A 21693-nucleotide genomic window follows, 5' to 3' on the forward strand; every position below is an offset into this window, starting at 1 on the left:
AACCCATCAGCAGCATGGACACATGTCCTCTGGAATGATGATTGAAGCATGAAGGGACATATGAATCTTTAGTGCATCTGGCATGTAAATATCTTGCAACGCCAGCTATAACAGTGCCATGCAAACGCCTGTTCTCACTTTCAGGTGACATTGTAAACAAGAAGCGGGCAGCGTTATCTCCTGCAAATTGTAACCAACCTTGTTTGAGTGATTGGCTGACCAAGAAGTAGTACTGAGTGGACTTGTAGGCTCTAAAGTCTTACATTGTTTTCTTTCTGAATGCAGTTTTTTTTGTACATAATTCTACATTTGTAAGTTCAGTTTTCATGATAAAGAGATTGCACTACAGTACTTATGAGGTGAATTGAAAAATAATTTTTTTTTGTTTTTTACAGTGCAAATATTTGTAATTGAAAATAAATATAAAGTGAGCACTGTACACTTTGTATTCTGTGTTGTAATTGAAATTAATATATTTGAAAATGTAGTAAACATCCAAAAATATTTAAAACAAATGGTATTCTATTGTTGTTTAACAGCTCGATTAATCGTGATTAATTTTTTTAATCGCTTGACAGCCCTAATTACTAAAGCACCTAGGAGCCCTAGTCATGGACCAGGACAGAAGAGGTATTTTCCAGGATACATTTAAACTAACATGTTTAGGCTTGTAGCATGGACAAGTTTTTATTTTTCCATTCTGAAACTGCTGCTAAAGCATTTTTAAAAAGTTGATTGAATGTTAAGTGAATGCTGTCCATTTAATATAAACTTTAAAATCTGACTCCACATCCCCTCTAAAAATATTTTAAGCAGATGGCTAGGTTGTTGGAATAAATACCTTAGTATATATTCACGCTGTTGTTGTCCCTCTACTGAATGGTAGCAGATGTCTAGGGCCTCGCAGGCCAGGTTCCTATTGGGATGGAAATCAGACCTACAGAGCCTGGGTATATTCTTGTTGTAACTTGTTTATTTATATACACACGCACCCCAGTTCTGGAACAAAGGGGCCACAAACAGCACACAGACCATCCCTTCATTCAAGAATCTCAGCCCAGTACCAATGCCCAGTTCCCACAGAACAATTCTGGTGCAAGAATTGGCTCTGTTCAGAGAATTAAGGCAGGCAGCGCACACTCCTGCTGCTTACCATGGCTCCCCCAAAGAACCAACAACTGAACCAAAGCCACCATAGCATTTCCTCCAGGACTAAAAATGTGCTTGCATGCTAAGAAAAATAACTTGTAAGAGGTGACTCCTGCCATAATACTATTGCAATGGAGATAGTAATTTACACGGCTATATCACTTTAATTCTTATATTTTTTAATTTTTGTGCACTGGCAAAGAGGGTATTGTGACAATTGTTTACCAATCTTTTTAGTCTAATGCTGTATTAACCCTACCATATGGGCATCGGTTCTTGTTTCTAAACTCATTAATCCTTGTCATCTTCCTTTACAGTCTCTGATCACCTTTGTGAACAAACACCTAAATAAGCTGAATTTGGAAGTGACAGAATTAGAAACACAGGTAGGAGCTTTATACAAGAAAATAAATCTCAAGGTATAAATGACTAATTTAGGCCCCAGTTGTGCAAACTCTTTTGCATGTGCTTATCTTTATACATGTGAGTAGTTCCGTTAGAGGGATACTCATATGTGTTCTCCTTATTTTGTAGGTGATTGTAATTTGCAGTAATGTTTGCCTCTGGCTGCTTCTCTTGCCCACTTATTGCACACATGACTTATAGCAGATACTGCTGGTCATTTGTAACCTCGCCTGGCTTCAGATAACCAGGGAAGTTTTAGAATATTTAATATTTGTTTGTGTTATTGACTGTAATATATGGCTGAGTTTCAGACCAATGTTTCTAACACACACAAAGAAAACATTTGCAAAGCACTAGCTGTATTAATTACATTATGGATGAGAGCAGGTCACGACATGTCTTTCCCAATTGTGTGAATTCAGGCTGTTGATCTGAACCAGGATAAATCCTCAGTTGATTCAGTAATTGTTGTGGCATAGGTCTGTCTGTGTTTAACTCAGATTACATATTGGATATCCTTCAAAACACTATAACCCAATCCAGTGTGAGTTCTGGAGACACAGGGGCGTGTTGCTTTCACTCAGCTGCAAGTATATCAGAAGCTTGCATAGCTCTAACTGCTGTAATAGAAACAATTACACTGTGTAATGGAAGAGAGTTCATTAAAGATAAAGACTGCTTTAAAATGGGACTAAGTGGTTAACTTATTCTTTGCTGTTTGCCCAGGAGAGTAAGTGTGGGCACTGGGTAGCCTAGGGAATTGGTTATGGACTACTGAGCATTTCATTTAGGTAATTGGTCTGAATCTGGCCTAGGCTGATATGGATTAAATTGATCATCCACTGATTGATGTTCTGGGGCCTTAGTGAATAGGAGGTTTCAGTCCAGTTCTGGGGCCTGACTATCTGTATCACAAAAATACTCTTGAGTTCTCTGCTGAGACACCCGTGATTAATTGGCTATGGAGATTTGATCAACCCTCTTGCCCCAAGAGTTTTGTATGATTGCTGTCAGTGCGGTATCTGATTTATGGGTACAGGTCTTTGATCTCCAAGGGCTGTCAGTCCAGCACCATTCACCAGGGCTGAAATGTATAAAGAATGTAAAAAGTACAAGAAAATGGGCCAGGGAAGGTTATATGAAAATATTGGTTATATGAGATACCCTTCTATTTTAGGAATTAATCAGAATCTTGGAACTCCACCATTGCACTTACTGTGGAAGCAATTGCTAAACTGCAGTGCAAAGTGGTCAGAATTAACAAGGATTTTTATGCTTTGGAAAGTAGGTTGAGAGACTATCATGTCTGACAAGTTACTAGATCACACAGAATTTTGATCACTGAACTATTGCTTACCTTGGTCAGATAGTGCAGTAGTACATTAACGTGCTGGCTGGGTTATCTGTACGACTGTCCCTAACTAGATGGAATGAGACCCGGTCAAGTGTTTGAGATAACTTCGTCCTCTAGTGGCTGGCCTACAAAGCAGATGTAGATGAAGATTTTTCAAAGGAACAAATGGCAACAAAGACCCTAAGTCCTATTCATTTCCAATTTGCCTGCCATTTGTGCCTTTGAAAATCTCCCCCTTAAGTCTACTGACAGCTAACAGGAGGTTCTGCTTCTGCTAAAGTGGTAGTGCCTTATCCCATGCCACATTTATGTGGGTCTGGTTTCGGAAGTGTAGGTCTCTGTGGATTGTTGCACTGCTTTATTATTTGTATTACTGTAGAGCATAAGAGCCCTAGTCATGGGCCAGGACCCCATGGTTCTGGATGTTGTACAAACACAGAACAAAGACAGCCCCTGCCCCAGAGAACTCTTTGCATGTGCCACCTTATCTCTGATAAAAAATCCAGGGGATGTCATACAGGTCATATTGGAACCAATATAGGGAATTCTGTTTGAAATATACAGTACCTACCACCATTTAAAAGGAACTGTATCGGTTTAGAGCAGTGATACTCTACTGGTGGTTCTCTTCATAGGCTTGGTGTGGCTCTCCTCTTGGGTTGGAGCACCTCATCCCAAGTCACGTGAACCTACGTATGGTGTAAAACAAGGAAAAGGCATGCAAAAGAATTGTGTGGTCGTCTTCTGGGTCGTGTTTTAAAGATATAGTTTCCCATTGTCAATGTAGCACGTAGTTATTCATAGTGGGGGGTGTGTGTGTGAAAACAGTGCTCTCAGATGTGGGGAGACATCCCTGTGGCCCTCTGCAGCAACCTGTCTAGCCACTTAGGGCTGATTTTTCTCATTGTTGCAAAGCCTTGCATGAAACCAAATGCCTCCTGCCTGCCATCTGGGAATTTCACCAGTATCTCTCCTCAGTTTGCAGATGGCGTCTATTTGGTATTGCTCATGGGTCTGCTTGAAGACTATTTTGTTCCACTCCACAACTTTTATTTAACGCCTGAAAGTTTTGATCAGAAGGTGAGTAGAAATTCCAGTTTGTGCTCCTCTCACTACCATATCACACATGCAATTTCCCATCCATTGGCTGAATTCTCTTCATGCCCAATTAAGCCAGAGTATAGCATATCCTTTCTTTCAAAGGCTGTAGCAAAGAGGCATTTGTTGTCACATTTGGCAGTTACTAGAATCTGTACTTTAAAGGTTGACCGTGAAACAAAGGTGTAAATCCCAGTGACTTTACCAGTACTTCCTGAATGACTCCAGCAGCTAGGCTAAGAGAGGCATTCAGCACATGAATACCTATAAACATAGTTAAGAGAAGAAAAGCTAGATCCTGCGATGTCCAGCACAGTTGTGGTCAGATGATGATTATAAACCCAAAGGGTATAAAATAATAAATAGTTTGCACTTACATAGAACTTTTACATGTTCCAATTGAATTACTTATTTAATTATTATTACAGCAATGCTTAGAGGCCACTCTGAGACCAGGGCCCCATTTTGCTAGGCATTGTATATAGTCACAATAAGAGACAATCCCTGCCCTGAGCTGCTTACAATCCAAGAAATGCAAAAGGTGGGAGACAGGAAGTCTTGTCCCCATTTTACAAGTGGGAAACTGAGACACAAAGAGACTAAGTGACTTGCCCAAGCTAGCACAGGCAGTCAGTACCACAGTGCCAGGAATTGAACCCAGATGTCCTGAGTCTCAGTCCAGTGCCTTCACCACAAAGCCATCTTTATCTTTCCTAATTTTTGTCACTTCCCTGTAAAATAGGGAAATAAGTAATATTACCTCTTGTGTACACGAGGAACTGAGGCAGAGCAGTGGTGACTTGGCCAAGGCTACACAGCCGGTCTCTGAGAGTACTGGGATTAGAACTCGTTTGCTGAGCACCGATAGTGGGATTGACTCTGTACCAGACACACAGTCAGACGTAGGCTCTGATCCGCCAATGAGCGTCCCGTAGGCAGCATGCAACACAAAGCCCCACTGAAGTCAATAGGAATCTATACCGGCTCAGGGATCTGCTTGTGCACAAGTCACTTCAGAATTGGGGGGGCCATTGTTCCTGCCCCAAAGGGTTTATACTCTAGGTGCATAGACAGCACACTGGGAGACCCAGAGGAAAACTCTAGCTAAGCATTTTCATATACACCTCTACCTCGATATAACGCTGTCCTCGGGAGCCAAAAAATCTTACCGTGTTATAGGTGAAACCGCGTTATATTGAACTTGCTTTGATCCACCGGAGTGCACAGCCCCGTCCCCCGGAGCACTGCTTTACCGCGTTGTATCCAAATTCATGTTATATGAGGTCGCGTTATATCGAGGTAGCGGTCTATTACTTTCTATTTGGTAAGATATGAATGATGGCGTCTGAGCTAAAGTGGGTTATTGTGGATGGGCATTGCAGACGAAGTGAGCTATGAGGAGAGGGTAAGGATTTGCCAGGCTGTTGCAGGGAGGTTGTTCCATTGGGCGGCGTAGACCAGTGGTGCCTAGAACGATAAGCAGGTTGTGAATGTTGCGTGCCATTGGGAGGGGCGACAGGTCATCTGTGTTGGGCCTTCCCAACAGCCATGGAGAGGAGGGCCAGTGCTGGCTGCCGACTGCCCACTCGGGTTGGGCCCCATGGGCCCTCCCTCACGATGGGGGTGCTGCAGGGCTGAAATTGAGTGAGGGGCATTGCGACCTGATGCACGGGGGGCCGCAGCGCCGCTGAGGTTTGGCCCCGCCATTCCCCCATCATGGTGGAGGGGTGGCAGGGCCAAACCTGAGTGGCAGAGGGGCAGCCAGCTCTGCTCCTCCTCACTGCTGCTGGGGGGCTGGCTCCTACACCAGGGCTTGCCCGCCCTCGTCCCACTTCCAGCAGCTCATTTTCCCTCTGCTCTGCCCACAGGACTTGCTGAGCGACAGCCTCAAGACCTGCTACAAGTAGGAGGAACTGCAGGGCGTGCCTGTACGGGGTAGCTGTCTGGGAGAGGGGCAGCAGGGAGCCCTGGAGTGTACCATTTGAAAAATGTAGATATCCTGGTTTACTGTTAGCTTCCATGCTATGTAATCCTCCTCCATGCTATGCAGTGGTACAAGTACGGTGGTACGGTCTGGTACACCATACCAGTAATTATATATATAGCTGGTATGGTGTACCGGAAAGACACAGGAGGAGCCTGCTCCACCCCCAGCCCTTCCATGTAGCTGCATCTCCTAAGTCCTCCTGCCTGGGGTCTGTACAGCAGCCGTGCCGGAGGACAGGGCTGGGGGAGATGGGGTTGGGGGTGGAACAGCAGCCCACATGCTGCTCCTTTCCCTGCTGCGGTTCCCGGGAGAGCCCTGAGCAGCCCTGCCGGAGGACAGGGCTTGTGGGGGTGGGATACAGCAGCTGCTTCTGCCCCACGTTCTTCTGCTCCTTTCACTGCTGCGGTTCCAGAGAGCCTTGATCTCCTGGAAACTTCAGCGGTGAAAGGAGCAGAACATGGGGCTGCCAGGCAGCCCCACACCAGCAGCTCCTCCAAGCAGCTGTGTCTCCTGAGTTCTCCTGCCTGGGGTCTGTACAGCAGCCCCCCTCCCACCCCCCATGTAATGTGGAATGGATGTGGATCATGGGGAGGGGATGGGGAGAGCGTGGGGGCCCCAGGCTGAGGACGGAGCGGGGAGGAGTCACATGGGGAGGTCACATGCCCCCCCTTTGTGTCCTTCCCATGAGTGCAGTGTACCAGCAAGAAATGATTTCTACTTGCACCACTGATGCTAAGTAATCTCTCAGTGAGTTCAGTGCCAAGCACAGTGGGGCTCTGCCCTGGTTGCAGCCCTTAGATGCTTCTGGAATACAAACAATGTATCTGTCCCCTGCAAGGCTGGCTCCTTGTTCTGGTGGGGTTCTGTGGTAGCTCTAGTCTGAGCGCATAGTGCATTCCGGGGTTATGAATAGGAGTGAAGCTGGCTGCATCAGGGATTGACATGTTAGTAAAGTTGCAGGAACTTAGTATTCTTTAAGGGCACGATCCTGCAAAATGCTGAGCACCTTCAATTCCTGCTGACTTTAGTGGAGGTGGTTGAGACCCAACGTCTACCAGGAGGAGCCCAAAACCTTAAAGGACTTGGTCTTCACTGCCCAACTCACCTTTGATGGATATAGCTCATCCTCATCAGAAGGGATCATACTGTACTGTGGGGCAAAAACTATATTGTACCAAATTAGGAAAGTATTGTAACTGGCTGAAGAGTTTGCTGAAACTCCCTGCCCTGTTAACCAGTGTTGATCCCGCTGAGAAACAGCAAAATTGCTCACTTCCCAAGGCAGGTGATTAGTTGCCAGATGTGGATGTATGGGAGGTAGGAGTGGCTTCCTGGAGAGAAGAGAATCCAGGATGTGGTCTGAGAAATCCTATGAGAGAAATGCCTAGGAGTAACCGAGCCTGAGGATAAGATCTGAGTAGATCTTTGTTATCTTAGAGTTTTCTTTTCCTAATAAAGAAATGCCAAGGGAGTGGGTGATGATGGACTTCATATTCTGCGTGGACTGTGTTTATAGAGCAGGTTGGGAAAGATGAATATTTTATTACTTCATTAAAAAAACCCTCCATGGATACTACTTAGCTTTTTCTTCAGACTTTCTTTCTTTCTCTCTCTCTTATGGGTTGAATTTTTTTGAGTATAAAATTGTACAATGCCTATCTATAGTGCTATAGCTACTCAGCTGTGATTGTGTTGTTGCTCGTTTATGTCTAGCTGCATGAGATTCATGCTGAACTAAAGTTATTAGATATTGTTTTGAACCAGACACAGAAGAAGAAAGTGTGTCTGTGAGCATGGGGGAGGGATTAGTTAGCTTTTATTTGTGAACTGTGCATCTCTTTCTACCTCTGAAATTGGTTTTGCCTAAATAAATCAAGGAAAAACAGGAGTAGGAGGAAAGATTACAATTCTCATCAATTAACCCAACAAAGGGAGCTTTTTCTCATCCTAATGCAAAGGGGTTTTGTATGCATAACTCCCTCACTCACTGAGATGAGTAGTTTTAATTAAATCTCCCCCCCTCATGCCACATATCTCCAGAGTCAGTCAGTCACGGGGACAAAAATACAAAGATATCTTTATTCAAATTACCTTTCCACATGCAGAGAGGAAGAATTTCTTAAACTTCAATAGGCATCCAGAAGAAAAGCTGATTGCTCACGTTAAATCCTTTCAGACTAACATTCTCTCCCCAACAGGTTTCTCTTCTAAGGGCTTGTCTACACTGGCAATTTACAGCACTGCAACTTTCTGGCTCAGGGGTGTGAAAAAACACCCCCCTGAGCGCAGCAAGTTTCAGCGCTGTAAAGCGCCAGTGTAGACAGTGCACCGGCGCTGGGAGCCACGTCCCTCATGGAGGTGGGTTTTTTTAGAGCGCTGGGAGAGCTCTCTCCCAGCACTGTGCTGCAACCACACAAGGCACATTAAAGCACTGCTGTGGCTGCGCTTTAGCATTGCCAGTGTAGACTAGCCCTAATTGATCCTCTTCATATTTTCTTTCCTGTGTGTCTCCCTGTTCTGTTCTCTGACTTCGCCTTAATTCTAAGAGTACTTTTTGTGGATTACTGTTGCTGCTTGGTAATGGTAATTGGTTTGTAATGATCTAGTGAAAATCATTTGAAAATGTTAATCCTGACCTTACTTCTAATCTCTCTCTCTCTAATTGTCACCTGCTTTCTGTTGAGTAACTACTGGTAAGTTCCTTACTGCATTGATGGCAGATGATCTGTTCCTTGGAGTCTGAAACACTATAACTTACCTTGAGTGTACAGACAGGAAGAGCTCACCAGAAATGCAGATGTTTCTGCCCTCATAGAAAGGCTGTGACATCTTGACTTCTCCACGTCCCTTCCTGCCCTACATTTGTATGATTTATTGATCTCTGTAGCACACCAGTCTCCAACACAGAGACTTGATTGTTCTGCCAAGCTTTCATGGGGTTTCCTAATTCAGACTGTACTCATATTAAATTTTTGACTCTTTAAATTTGGAAACTTTCTTCTTAAATGAGTCCCTCAGTAGATTTGATTTCTGCTGCCTTTACTCCTGGGAGGAAAACACCTGGGATTCAGATCAACAAATGTTGTTGATTTTAAAACCAACAAAATAAATCCCAGGATCATTATTACTGATGTCAAGAGAAGGGAGAAGAAAGTAACTGCTTTTTTATTGATTTGTTAGAATTTGGGAATTTATTTAAATTGCTTCTTTGCAGGTCCATAATGTTTCCTTCGCTTTTGAGTTGATGCAAGATGGAGGGCTCAAGAAACCAAAGGCTCGTCCTGAAGGTAATATATACACTATAGAGGCATAAACTATTTATACAGACATAGTGGCAATTACATCTCTAGTGTGACGACTCCATTAAAGTCAACAGGGTTACATCAGGAAATAATGTTGTGGCTGTATGTATTATATATGCACACATGGTAAAACTTTGTTTATCTGACTCCCTTTTATCCAAAAGACTCCTTATGCATATCTGCGTTATCTCCCTTAATATGCATCATAACAGGAGTAGACTCAACTATTAACAGGTTCAAGTCAGGCCCATGATTTTAGTAAATGATAGTGCTATATGATAGCTGTTCAGTAGCCTATGTTAGATCAGTTGGCGCTCTCAGTTCTTTTCCTAGTGGAAAGTTTACATAAAAAATTAGCACTAATTTGCTAGCAGCCTGATCACAGAGACAAATAACTGAGGGGCTAATTTTGTTCCTATGGAAATCAGTGACAAAAACTCCCATTTGCTCCTATGGTGCAGGGCTAAGTACTGAACGAGTATGAAGACTGAATTATGCTTTTGACTTTTTAAAGGTTGTACCTCTGAGTACCAAAGCTAATTAATGGAGCAGTGTCAAGAAGCTTGCACTACCTCTGCACTGTTTGCTATTTGGCTAACGAGAGGAATTATGTCATCTTGACTGTCAATCGAGCAATCTTCATTTTCATTATGACTACCCCAGAAGTGACAGGTAGCTTAGCCTGACCATTACTGATCATTACTGCAGGAAAGCCATTCAAAACAGTGTTACTTTAGTCCTTGCTCCAGACTCCATGTGGTTTGCCCTCTGATTCAGTGTACAGCAGTGGATGTCATAGTGAGAACTGGGACAGATTTTGGTGTCGACATAGGCTTTAAATCAGCTCATTATTGTACCCTTTAGAGATTAAATTTATTAATAAAAGTAGGAGGGCAAGGTTAGTTAATATGGCAGTCGTCTTGGTCTACTTATCTCCCGGTTCACATTTGCTACACTGGGTTGAGTGAGGGTGCCCAGAGCTGGGATTTCTGTGGAAGGGAAAGTAGCATCGGAGGCTGTGTTTGTTGCCAGTAATTTCATTTCATCTTGCTGTGGAATCCTGGCACTTGCAAACATTAGTGTCCCTTTGAATAACAATTTGCAGTGGTGCAGTTTCTCACGCTCCTCAGAATGTTTTATGTGTGGGATTCGCTGTGTATGCCCTGCTGTACTGGTGTCACTTTGTGCCTGAATAGACCGGAAAGCACCCCACTTTGCAGTGTAAGTGCTTTCTGCGGTACTCGCCAGAGACAGGTCTAGTGTTCAATTTAATATTTTAGTATATCCTGCTCCACTCACTCCCACCCCAATAAAATATCATAAGTCATCTTGTGTGGTGTATACAACACTGCCCAAATTACAGGCCAAATTCTGGCCTTCGTTACATCCATTAAATATAATAGACACATCTGAAGGCAAAATTTTGCCCTAAGTCATTAAAGTACAGTGAATTTTAGTGGGCTGCTTTATTATTTTCCTAAGGGATTTTGATAGGCTGTAGAGGTATTATTCATTTAAACTCTATTTTAGGCTATTTTTATGATTTATTGGCACCTTTTGTCGGCATTCTGTCAGTTAGCACTGGCTGGGCTTTGGCCACACAAACTTCCTCTTACAAGGAGCGGAAGATTGAGATCATGCTTTTTGGGGGGCATGTCTGGTGTCCTTCTTGTCAGTGCTTCTCATCTCATGACCTATAATTACGCATGCAGTGAGGCTATATCTGATATCACATTACTTTTTAATCTAGCAGACAAAGGTTTAACAAGCTCCGATGGCTAGAAGTTCCTTGGAAAGAAAAATTAAACTGGAAATAAGGCATACATTTTATAAGTGAGAGTAATTAACTAATAGAACAAATTCTCCATCACTTGAACTCATTAAATTAAAAGTTGATGTATTTCTAAAAGATATGTTCTATTCTGGCACAAGTTATTAAATTCAATGCAGGAATTACATGGTAAAGTTCTCTGGCCTGTGTTATGAAGGAGGTCAGACTAGAAGATTATAGACCCTTCTGACCTTAAATTCTATGAATCATTACATTACATTAGCAAGTAAAAGACTTGGGTTTATTCCTTTGCAGCAGGAGGAGTGAGCAACACGTCATAATTCCCTCCCCATCGCCTCCCACCAGCTGAGGTAGAAGTGGTGACAGTGGCTCAGAAAGGAGACCCACACAGTCTTCAAGGGAGGTCTCTAGGATGCAGGACCTTGAGAATAGGAGGGAAGGGAAGAAGTAAACCAGTGGAGTAATGGGAGATGGTGCAGATACCCTAAGAATCCCTGAAGGCAGAGGACCACCTGTCACCTTAAAAAAAAATAAAAAAAAAATCCCATTTTATCATACCTGTAAAGTGATGATTGCAATTAAACTGCACTGTTCACTTAACTTGCAGACCCGGTACTATAACAAAGAACAGAGACAATGAATCTCAGTACTGGGCACCTTGAGATGTAGTCCTTGATCCTTGGCTCTAACAGAGCTGTGCTTAGTGCAGCAGAAGAAGGGGGCTTTATGTCACCTTCATGCTCCCCCAATGCCTTTTGGTCTCAGGCAGAGATCAGAGCAGCCTCAGAGCTGCTCTAATTTCTAGCTGCCTGCAGTGGGCTCAAGGAGGATTGGTGGAGCGCAGTGCTTTCTGGCCACCCTTCCCTCCTTTGGAATACTCTATGTGTTGGCTGGATGGTGTAAAGTTGGCTATGCAGGCCCTATGCCACAGTATCCTCAGCTAGCCTCATAGGCCAGCTTTAAGGGTGCTCTGCACTACCAGAACTATACATTTGGTATTGGAACTTCAAGTTGGCTGCCAACACCATTAGGTTGAATCTGCCTGTAGGTTTCCCTGGCCCACACCAAAGATTCCCCTTGGCTTGCTGATTGTGGAGGATGTGGCTGGTAAGAAACTTTGCTCCTTAGGGCTAAATTCCCTTTTAAATCTGTCTCTGAGGCAACTCGATCTGTTGCACAGAATGTACTAACACATTCCCAGGCCATTTGGGAGTGTTTTGCTGCTGGGGGTGCTGTGGTATTATACAGCTTCCTACGCCTTCTGGAAAACTTGGATATACAGAAATAATTCTGCTAAAACTAGGACTTTTCTTTCTGTGGTCATTTTCATGCAAGCAAGATCTTTCTTAGGAGTTCCCCTGCTCCTGCTGCTTATGCACACATCCAAGAGTGAAACAGGTGTGAGAGAGTGTCATGGAAATGATTTTTCCAAGCAGGCTGTGGATGTTTTATTGTACTTCAGATTGGTTTCCCCAGCTCAAAGAACTGTGTTTTTTCTCTCTTCTTTGCTCCTTATTGTTCTTCTCTCACATGTTGCTTTTTTGAGAATGGGGTTTGTGGGATTTTTTGTTTTTGTTTTTACCTCTCTTCCTTCCTCTTCTTCCACCCTCACTGTGTCTCCTCAATTATTCCCCTCTTCCTGTTCCCCCTACTTTTCCCTCCTATCCTCTCCCTTTCCGACATCTTTACCTGCTGCTTTTCCCCTCTCCTGCACTGCCGACGTTGGGAGATCCTCTCTTCAGTCTTGCAAGGGCACTCTGTGCTGTACTTTCCCCTGGCAGCCTTTGGAATGTACTTCTCTGCGGCACTTCCTCTATGTTATCGTAGCAACAGGACAGGAAGAGCAAAGAGAGAAGCTCTCTCTGTTGTGCATCTGAGGTGGGGGAATACCAAGCCCATGAGCAATAAGCTTGAAGTTTGCAAAGGGGAAGAATGGGGAGGGTGGAAGACGGCCTGTCATTCTGGTGGACTGTAACTGTTCATGCACTCTTCCCTTCCTTGCTCTGATGAAAATGTACCCACGCTCCAGCACAGTGAGAGGGGACGCAGGAAGGTTTGGCACACAAAGCAGGAGTTTAAGTCCTGCTCACTGCATAGCAAGTCATCGCAGAGGTTCTAGATATGGTGGGTCCAGAACCTCACATGAAATATACAATTTGGACTTAAATCCCCACTCTGGACCCCTGGTTAGCAGTGTCCCTGGTAGAAGCTCACTAGAAATTGTTAAAGCTGTGACATGGTATCTAACATGGAGTATTTTCCAGTTATTTGTGAGATATCCGGTCTGAGACAGAAGAACCCATCAGTCTATGATCAATTGTAGATCAGGGAGGGATAGGGGTTCTTCTTTTTTTTCCCCTCCCTCCAGAGAGAAGTTTAAAAATATCAGTGATTAAAGAAATGGCTAAAGTTTCTTGAAGTCTATCATATGATGCTATCCAAGGGAACTGGACCTGGTTTTTTTTAAATTTTATTTTATTTTTTATTCTTTTGAGTTCGCAGATCAGAAGACACTTTCTTCCATTAATAGGAAACTGGGAGGTAGCACTAAAGCAACCTAAGAATCTCTCCTTTTCTTCCACAGATGTTGTTAACTTGGATCTGAAGTCTACCCTCAGGGTTTTGTACAACCTGTTCACAAAGTACAAGAATGTTGAGTGATCCTGGAAGCTGCTGAGATGTTAATCCTCACAACCTTCTTAGGAAAAAAAAAAAAAGGAAAAACAAAACACCCTCTATGTTCCCTTTGTGCCTTACACTATATTCCATGCTGCATGATGGCATTCCTTCTTCTGTTCACATTATCTCCATGTAACTCTTTGCATGACATGCCCACTGAAAATACTTTGTGTATTTTATGTTAGCTCCCTTTTGAAATATCATTTTTACATCTTTGCTCTGAGATCCTGGCGGGTCTGTTTGCTAAGGTCAACAAGCTTTCTTGTTATGTTGATAAAGAAATCTACTACTAGTTACTTTGATAAACAGGAAAAACTTGAACCCTTCTTGATGGGGCAATGCCTATATATACTTTCTTTTGTAAACTACTTGGTTACCATTGGTGGTGGAAGATACGCTAGGCTTGAATGTTATAAATACAAAAGCAGACCCCTGCATTGTAATGTATTTAGAAACTGCACAGTTTCCATTGAATAAGGTTTGTGTGTGTTTCTGTATTTGTTTCCAAGGACACCACCTGAAACTGTACCATGAGGGCTTTTTCTATCTTTCGTGTTAACCTCATACTACCCAGTATTATTTCCACTTGATGTTTACACACAATTAGCCTAGAAATGGAATTATTGCCTAATCCGGTCATAGCTGCTTTTCTCTCCCTCCTTTTGTGCTGAGGAGGGAGCTGTAGCCACACTTGAAATGTGCAGTCCGGATCAGCTCGGTCAGGAGCTGGTCAAGGATGGACGGGCTGGATTTATGCATTCTTTCTAACCCTTTGTGGAATGAGCAGGGGGAATAACCGTTTGATTGCTTAGAGGTGCAAGGTTGACCTTTACATTCATGTGGAAAAGCTAAAGCGCCTGCTCCTGCTCTCATTGAAGTCAATGGCAGTTACAGCATTACAGAGCCCAAAGTCTGTAAACAGAACTACAGTTTTTGTTTTGAAAATTAAATGGAGCAAGGTCATTTTTCAATAAGATTTTGCCTCTGCTTCCTGGGTTATTCTGGACTACGCCATATAATGTACACCAGTATCGAACACACTGGACTGCACTGAATTTGCAACAGTTTAGAGGTGGGATCCCAGGGCTGAAAATAACATAAGTTTCCTTTCAGTGATGCTGTGATGAGTTGACTTCATCCCATCATCCCCAGTGATACTTTGCTACTGCTATGAACTCTGGACTCAGTGGTATAATCCTTAGGCAAAACTCCCATTGAAGTCAGTGGGAGTTTGCTTGAGAAAAGACTAGACCCTTTGAATGTATCTACCTTGTCACAAGACACCTTTACAGCAGTAGATGGATTTCACCTGATTGTGCAGACATATCTGCGTGTCTAATGATGCGATAGATAGTTAAATGAACAAAGAAGGCAAGGCTAGGATGTGGTTTGTGTGAGCAGGTTATGGCCAGGGCTATTAAAAGAAATAGTATTATACTACCAAAGTAAGTTATTTGTAGGCTATGTATTTTATAGCATTCCTTCCCTCAGAATGTGGAGGAGAGATTCAAAACCACTATATTATTGCTTTCTATTTATCACATTAGTCACATTTTATGGGCTGCCAGGTTTTATGTAAAGCATTTAACAGAGCGGCCTATCAAGGAAGACAGTGTTACTGCATTATCTGGGCCAAGTTCAGTCCTGTTGTAAGCAGAGACTCATCTCTCATTGACTACAAATGAAATGCATCTGCTTACACCAGGACTGAACTTACCCTTCAGCGTTAAAGACCAAGAGGAAACGCGTGTCCCCTTACTGTGCTATGTGAACTGTGGTGTAATTGTACAGAAGAGTCTTCTCTTCATTAACATTTTTGTCTCAGCTTGACACTTTAACAGTGACTTGCAAAAGGAGAAAAACACTTATTTTTTGTTTCTTTATGAGGTATAAAAGTGGCCTAAGGGGGCTAGTGTCCAAAAAAACAAAAACAAAAAAGTGGGAGGAGGTTTCTGCTTGTTTCTGTTAGAAATTCAGCTTGCATCTACCATGGAAGATGCTATGGTGACTGAAGAACTAGTGAGTTAGATTGTAAGGACTAGATTCACAAAGGAATTTAGGTGCGTAACTGGGCACCTAAGTCCAAAATTTAGCTCCTCAACTCCCCTGCTCAGCTGCTGACTAGTCCTCTAGATCCCTAAACTCCTACTTAAACTCAAATATTGGATATGAAGTGGAAGAGCTTCAATAGGAGAGAGTCAGAGCCCCACCCCAGAAAACCCCATAAGCCAGCAGTTAGGGCTACACCTAGGAGTTGGGAGACCTGAGTTCGAGTCCCCACTCCAAGTCAGGCAGAGTAGTGATTTGAACTGAAGTTGGTTTTGCACATCCCATGCGAGTGCTCTAACCACTGGGCTATTTGATAGTCCTTATATGAGTACTCCTGTGAGCAGGGGACTGCAGATCTGGGACCTTTAGTTTGTATGCCATGGGCAAATTGCCAACAGGATGCTTTTAACTTAAGAAGGGCTTCCCCAAAAGCAATCAGTTTTAAAACACAATCATCTTGATATAGCTCCCCACCAACTAATATTGTTTATTTCATTCCTAATGTGTGGGTTGTAATGGGCTAATATGTTGTGGGTTTAAAGCTTAAAAATATAGGTCTCCCTCCATCCGTGCTAAAGAACAGGATGGCTAATATTTTGTTCGTGTGATTGGAAATTTTGAATTCTGCCTCTTAGTGTAGAGTTGTGTAGAAAAGGCCAGGGAATTCTGAGGCTTGTTGCATAGTTTGTGAACACTGCATGCCCAACATTCAAACTTCCACATTTACATATGGTTAATGAGATTGGCTGCCTATACAGCCTATGTAATGTGCCTTGTAGATTCACCATCAGAACTGCGGATTCAGTTCCAGCCAGTTGTCGTTCAACTTGCTCTACGGCTCAGAAGAGGCCTGAGCTATGGTCAGCTATGTCCTAACATTTCACAAGACTGCAAAGCAACAAAAACAGTGTTTACATCAATGTAAAAACTTACACAACTTTATTTTCCCCACTAATAGAAACCCAATGCTTTGTGTATTAATGTATTTTAAGAATCTTTTCTACTATTTTTTAACAATGTTCACTCTGGATTTCTGTTACTAAAAAAAATCAAAAAAAAACCACCACACAAAAAAACAACCTTGCAGATGAGATACTGCACTTGTCATACCATGGACAAGACTGGCTTAGTGAGAATGTAAAAGTAGTGTACTGTAAGCAAATTACAATGCAATCCTATGTTTTCTAAAATCACAGCAGGAGTGTTGTGGAACTTAATGCATGGTTTGTGATAACTGTATTTATTCTAATAAACAAATGATGATTACATAGCTTTCTTGCTCTTATTTGGCCTGCTTAATGGATGAAGTTCTAATAAAAGGAAGGACATGAATGAAGAATGCATTTAATGAAGACCAAGAGGCCAACGAGATATTGGTCTGCATAGGCCTTAGAAAACAGAGCAGTCTGTCTCTGAAACTGGTAGAACAGCATATGAAGGGGTCCACTCACTGCAGGTGTGCCTCTCTCTGCCTGGCTCTGGGAATTAGCTTTTGCCCTATGCGGTGGCTCCTGCCATCAGTTGCTTTCTCTCCATCCCCCCGCCCACCTCCATGACTTGGAGTGCTTCCTCTTGGATGATTCAGTCCTTTGGCCAGTCACTATATAGTCTTTCCCCCACCTTTCCAGGGCAATAACATCCCACCAGACAAGCTGTCCATATGTCCTCTCAGGCAGTCTTCTATTCCAACTCCAGCTCTGTGCCACTTTGCCAGTGGCTGGTAGTGGAACCCAGGCCTGCCTGCTACTCTAGGTTCCAGCCCAGGGACCCTGTGACTGCTGTTGCAGTTCTTGACTCCTTCCTACCCACCTCTCCATCTCCTTGCCTTTCTCTGGGTTTACCCCCAGAGCTTCCTCCACTCCCCATGGCCGCTTCACCTCCTAGGCCTCTTGTAAGACTCCCTAGTCCAGGGCAGGACACCATGGCTTACTTGCCCCCTGGAGCTCTTCCTTGTCCCTGGCCAACACCTTTTCAGTCTAGGCAGCAACTGCAGATCTACTGTCTGAAACTCTTTCCTGTGCTTACTTCCTGGCTTTATAATGCTATCCCAATCCCCGCCTCCCAGCTCTGCTTCATCTGCCATTAGGCCCTATCAAGCCCTTGGCCCCCTCCAGGTGCAGAATCTAAGGTTAATTGACTCCTTCTGATCCATGTTAACCAGCTCAGGACTTGTGTGGGGTGGACACACCATTACATGCCACTTAGACTATTGTACTTAGATCGGGGCATCTTATCAGTAGAAAGAGATTGGGGGGAATTGGAGAACAGCAAAAATGACTGTGAATGCATCAGTTAATGATGGGAAGGCTTTAGACAACAAACCCCAGTTAGTGTGGTTGAATAATGAATGAGTATATGTGGGAAGGGTATGGCAATCATCTACCTTTATCTGATGGGGATGTATGGTGAAGAAGGAGAGGAATTGAGTAGTGCTTGGGGGCTATAACTTGGAGTAAGAATGTGAAATTTTTTAAAAAGGGAAAATTTAGCCTAAATATGGTGGTATATGATATCAGAGTGAGCCGCATTAGGCTGTGAAATAATCTCCCAAGGGAAGTGGGGGAAGCCTTACTGCTTATGATGCAAATTGGACTAACCACTTGAATTTACTTCAGGGAATTATCATGCATTAGTAACTGGATGGATACGACCTAGTAGGCTTTCCCCATTGGTAAGACCATTACAATATTTTAAAATGTTAATTAGACTAGGGGAAAATCTAAATCTGAAGAGCAGTTTTGCCTTTTCTGTCTTCAGAAAGAAAAGTATTTAATCACCTGAATGGTAGGTGCTACTGTATACTTCTTAAGAGAGAGATGCAATGTTATGTGCAGTATGACCACAAATTTCCCTGTCAGTAAAATACTAGGGGGTTCTCGCGGCAGGCAGGGGGGTGTCTGGCAGGGGAGTGAGGAGGCGAGGGGCAGATGTGGGCGAGGGGTCAGAGGAGGCGAGTGGCGGGTGGGGGACTGAGGAGGGATGTAGGAAGCAAGCGGTGGGCAGGGTGGGGTGAGGAGGTGAGCGGCGGGCGCATGGCCAGCAGGTGGATTCCCCCCTTTGGGGAGGCTAGCCCCTGACTACACCCCTTCCGCCCGCACCCTCCCCCACCCCCCAGCAGCTGGAGCCCTGAGACCCCCTGCGGCTGGAGCCACAAGCCCCTAGCCCGGAGAAGCCCCGAGCATCCCCCCCTCCTCAGCCAGAGGAGCCCCGGGCTGGCCGAAGCCCACCCCTCCCCAGACCCAAGCCGTCCAGATATGTTTTTCATTATTATTTGGACTATTGTTGTACAGACAACAACTTTTACCAAAAAAGCAAAAGAAACAATAATAAAAAGGCAAGAACGCGCAAAGCACCTTATTTGTGTTTCTATTCTGTTAGGTCCAGTAAAGAATAGGGATAATTGTGCATTATTTTTATTATTGAGTTTGCAAAAAAAACCCCTCCATAAATAAATTACAAAGATGTGGATGTATATATGTGCATATTACTTTATTAACTTTAGAAAAAATAAATAATTTTAGGAAAAAAGTGTCAATGCGGCCACCAGCAAGAGTTGGTGGCTGCACTCTTAGGCCACCAAAATTTGTTGCGAGAACCCCTGGTTTAGATGCACGTTTACTGCAGTAGTTCTAGACGCTAGCAGAGACCATACGTGCTGACATTAGGGCTCTGAACAGAATCGTGGTTTCATTTTTAAAATGTAACATAAGAACTGTGTGTAACTTGCCTCTTGATAATCTTCAAGCTGCTTTGAATGGAAGGCAGCAATTTCAACACAAAGCTGCCCAAAACTTTATCCTATGATAGGTTTCATACTCCTTTCCCATGACCTTGCCTTGGTTAGACCCCTTGAGGAACACTTAGAGAATTATTAAAGGCAACATGGTGTCAGTTCTTTTATGCAAAATGTTCATATGCAAATTGATTATATTGGCTAAACATGGCATAACGTCATCTCTTTCCTGTTGCTAACAAGCCAACCTTTTCTCTTGAAAACCACAGTGCAAAATGAGGAAGTAAGGGACTGTTCTAAACTGAGTGCAAAGAACTAGTCTTTCTTTTTGTTTCTTGCCTACTTTTCTCATTGTGGTGTTCTAATGGCAGCAGTGTAAAATTAGGTGGATTGATTGAATCCTGACACATGCAGTTTTTATTTTTTCAGACTAGAAAGCCTTTTCTCTGGTACTAATTTTGAGCTTATTTGGAATACCGCTTTTGGCTTTTTCCAACAGGAAATAAATCAATTCAAACTTCTTGGTGTCCTCATCTGCAAAAGTAAGTGTTTCATGTATATTCTATGGTAGATTATAATTATGGTAGCATTATGAGCAGTAAAACATATGTAATAGCTCAATGAAATTTGGGGAACAAGATTGTGAAGGGATAGTAGACAAAAAGTTAGGTGATTTGAACTATTAATACAAAATTATTATTTTGCCATCAGAACAATCTTATCTGCTATTTTCAGCAATTAAGGAACTGTTGCATTGCAGCTTATAATATTCTAGCAACGCTTGACATACCTGAAAACGTATTGACTACCCCTAGCAGAACGCAGAAAAATAAATAGCTTCTGCCTTTCTCAAGATCTAAGAAAATTTAGGATATTGTCTCAATAACTGAGAACTCAGAACCAAATGATGCCATTTTGCAAGAAGAGTCAAGAGTAAGGCCAATATAATTTTAAAATTCCAGTACACAATATTGTTGCAATCAGTATTCTAGCAACTGGACTAAAACAAGTATTGTTCTCCATGTACCAGTAAATGCATGCATGCATGGATGCAAGGCCAGAGAAAATAGCCTGATAGCAAAAGAAGTAAAAAGAAAAATAGAAAAGAGAGTCTGCAGAGCCCCATTGCGGCAGGCCTGCATGACCAACTCCAATCTTAATACTTCTCCCAGCGCATTTAAGGAACTGAAATAGAAAAAGGATTCCAAACCCATTCACGTTCCCCCATGATATTAGTGCAATATGTAAACCTTTAGCAGGCAGTTTTCTGGGATGTCTACAGACATCCTGGGGGGTTGTTTGGAACTGAAACTTACTGTATCAAGTTTTTGAGCATTTCACTAGACCAGGGATGGCCAAACTTACTGACACGCTGGGCCACATACTATAATCTTCAGAAATTCGAGAGGGGGGAGTGCCTGCTGGGGCTCAGGGTTTAAGCCCTGTGGGGCGTGCCTGCCGGGGTTCCTGCCCTGCAGCGGGGTGGGACTGGGAGGGCTAGGGAATTCTGCCCCACGGCAGGCACCTCCCATGGGGCAGAAGCCCTGAAACCCGCCCTAGCTGTTAGACAGAAGCCCCTAACCCCAGCACCTCTCCACGGGACAGAAGCCGAATGGGGGGAGTGGTCGGCTTTGCGAGCTGCACTTTAATCATCAAAGAGCCACATGTGGCTTGCGAGCCGCAGTTTGGCCACACCTGCCCTAGAGTGTAACTTGGAGCCTGATCCAGAATCCACCTTAATGATAATAACTAATGATCCTATGAAATGCTGAGGCCCTCCGTCCTCAGCTGCTAGGCAGGTCATTGGATTGAGCCCTAAGGGTATATTTATGTACGCTGCCACCAATTTTTAATTTAAGGCCTGTTCTGGCGTGGTTCTAAGTACTTCCTGTGACATGCTGAGATCTCCAACTCCTGTAGCAGTAGGTGCTCAGCATCTTGCCAGCGTAAATCATAAATGTGTGCGAGATCCCCAAGGTTTTTCAGCTTGCCAAAACAGCTCCTTAATACATGAGAGGAGCCAACGTTCCCAGGAGCCAGGCCCCCCAGCATTCTGAACCCAGGTTGGCTTGGGAAGTGAGAGAGTGGCAAAAATAGGCACTGTACAGAGTAGCAGATAGTCCCTGACTTTAAAAGCTTACAATC

At 43.4% G+C, this 21693-nt stretch overlaps 2 protein-coding genes across 2 annotated transcripts in view; both read left to right on the forward strand.

The window, feature by feature from the left end:
• PARVB (parvin beta) overlaps positions 1-13785 on the forward strand; it is an 81211-nt gene extending 67426 nt beyond the window's left edge. The window contains exons 10-13 of the mRNA XM_065423564.1: positions 1467-1535; positions 3887-3988; positions 9208-9280; positions 13672-13785. Coding sequence (XP_065279636.1) covers positions 1467-1535; positions 3887-3988; positions 9208-9280; positions 13672-13748 — 321 coding nt within the window. The 3' untranslated portion in view covers positions 13749-13785. The remainder of the gene's footprint in view (positions 1-1466; positions 1536-3886; positions 3989-9207; positions 9281-13671) is intronic.
• Positions 13786-20014: 6229 nt separating this feature from the next.
• The window catches only part of PARVG (parvin gamma), a 32003-nt gene continuing 30324 nt past the window's right edge, over positions 20015-21693 (forward strand). Inside the window, exon 1 of the mRNA XM_065423575.1 lies at positions 20015-20090. The gene's annotated coding sequence lies outside the window, so the exon portion shown is untranslated. The remainder of the gene's footprint in view (positions 20091-21693) is intronic.

This window comes from Emys orbicularis, chromosome 1 (assembly GCF_028017835.1).
Source record: "Emys orbicularis isolate rEmyOrb1 chromosome 1, rEmyOrb1.hap1, whole genome shotgun sequence".
Lineage (NCBI taxonomy): Eukaryota > Metazoa > Chordata > Testudines > Emydidae > Emys > Emys orbicularis.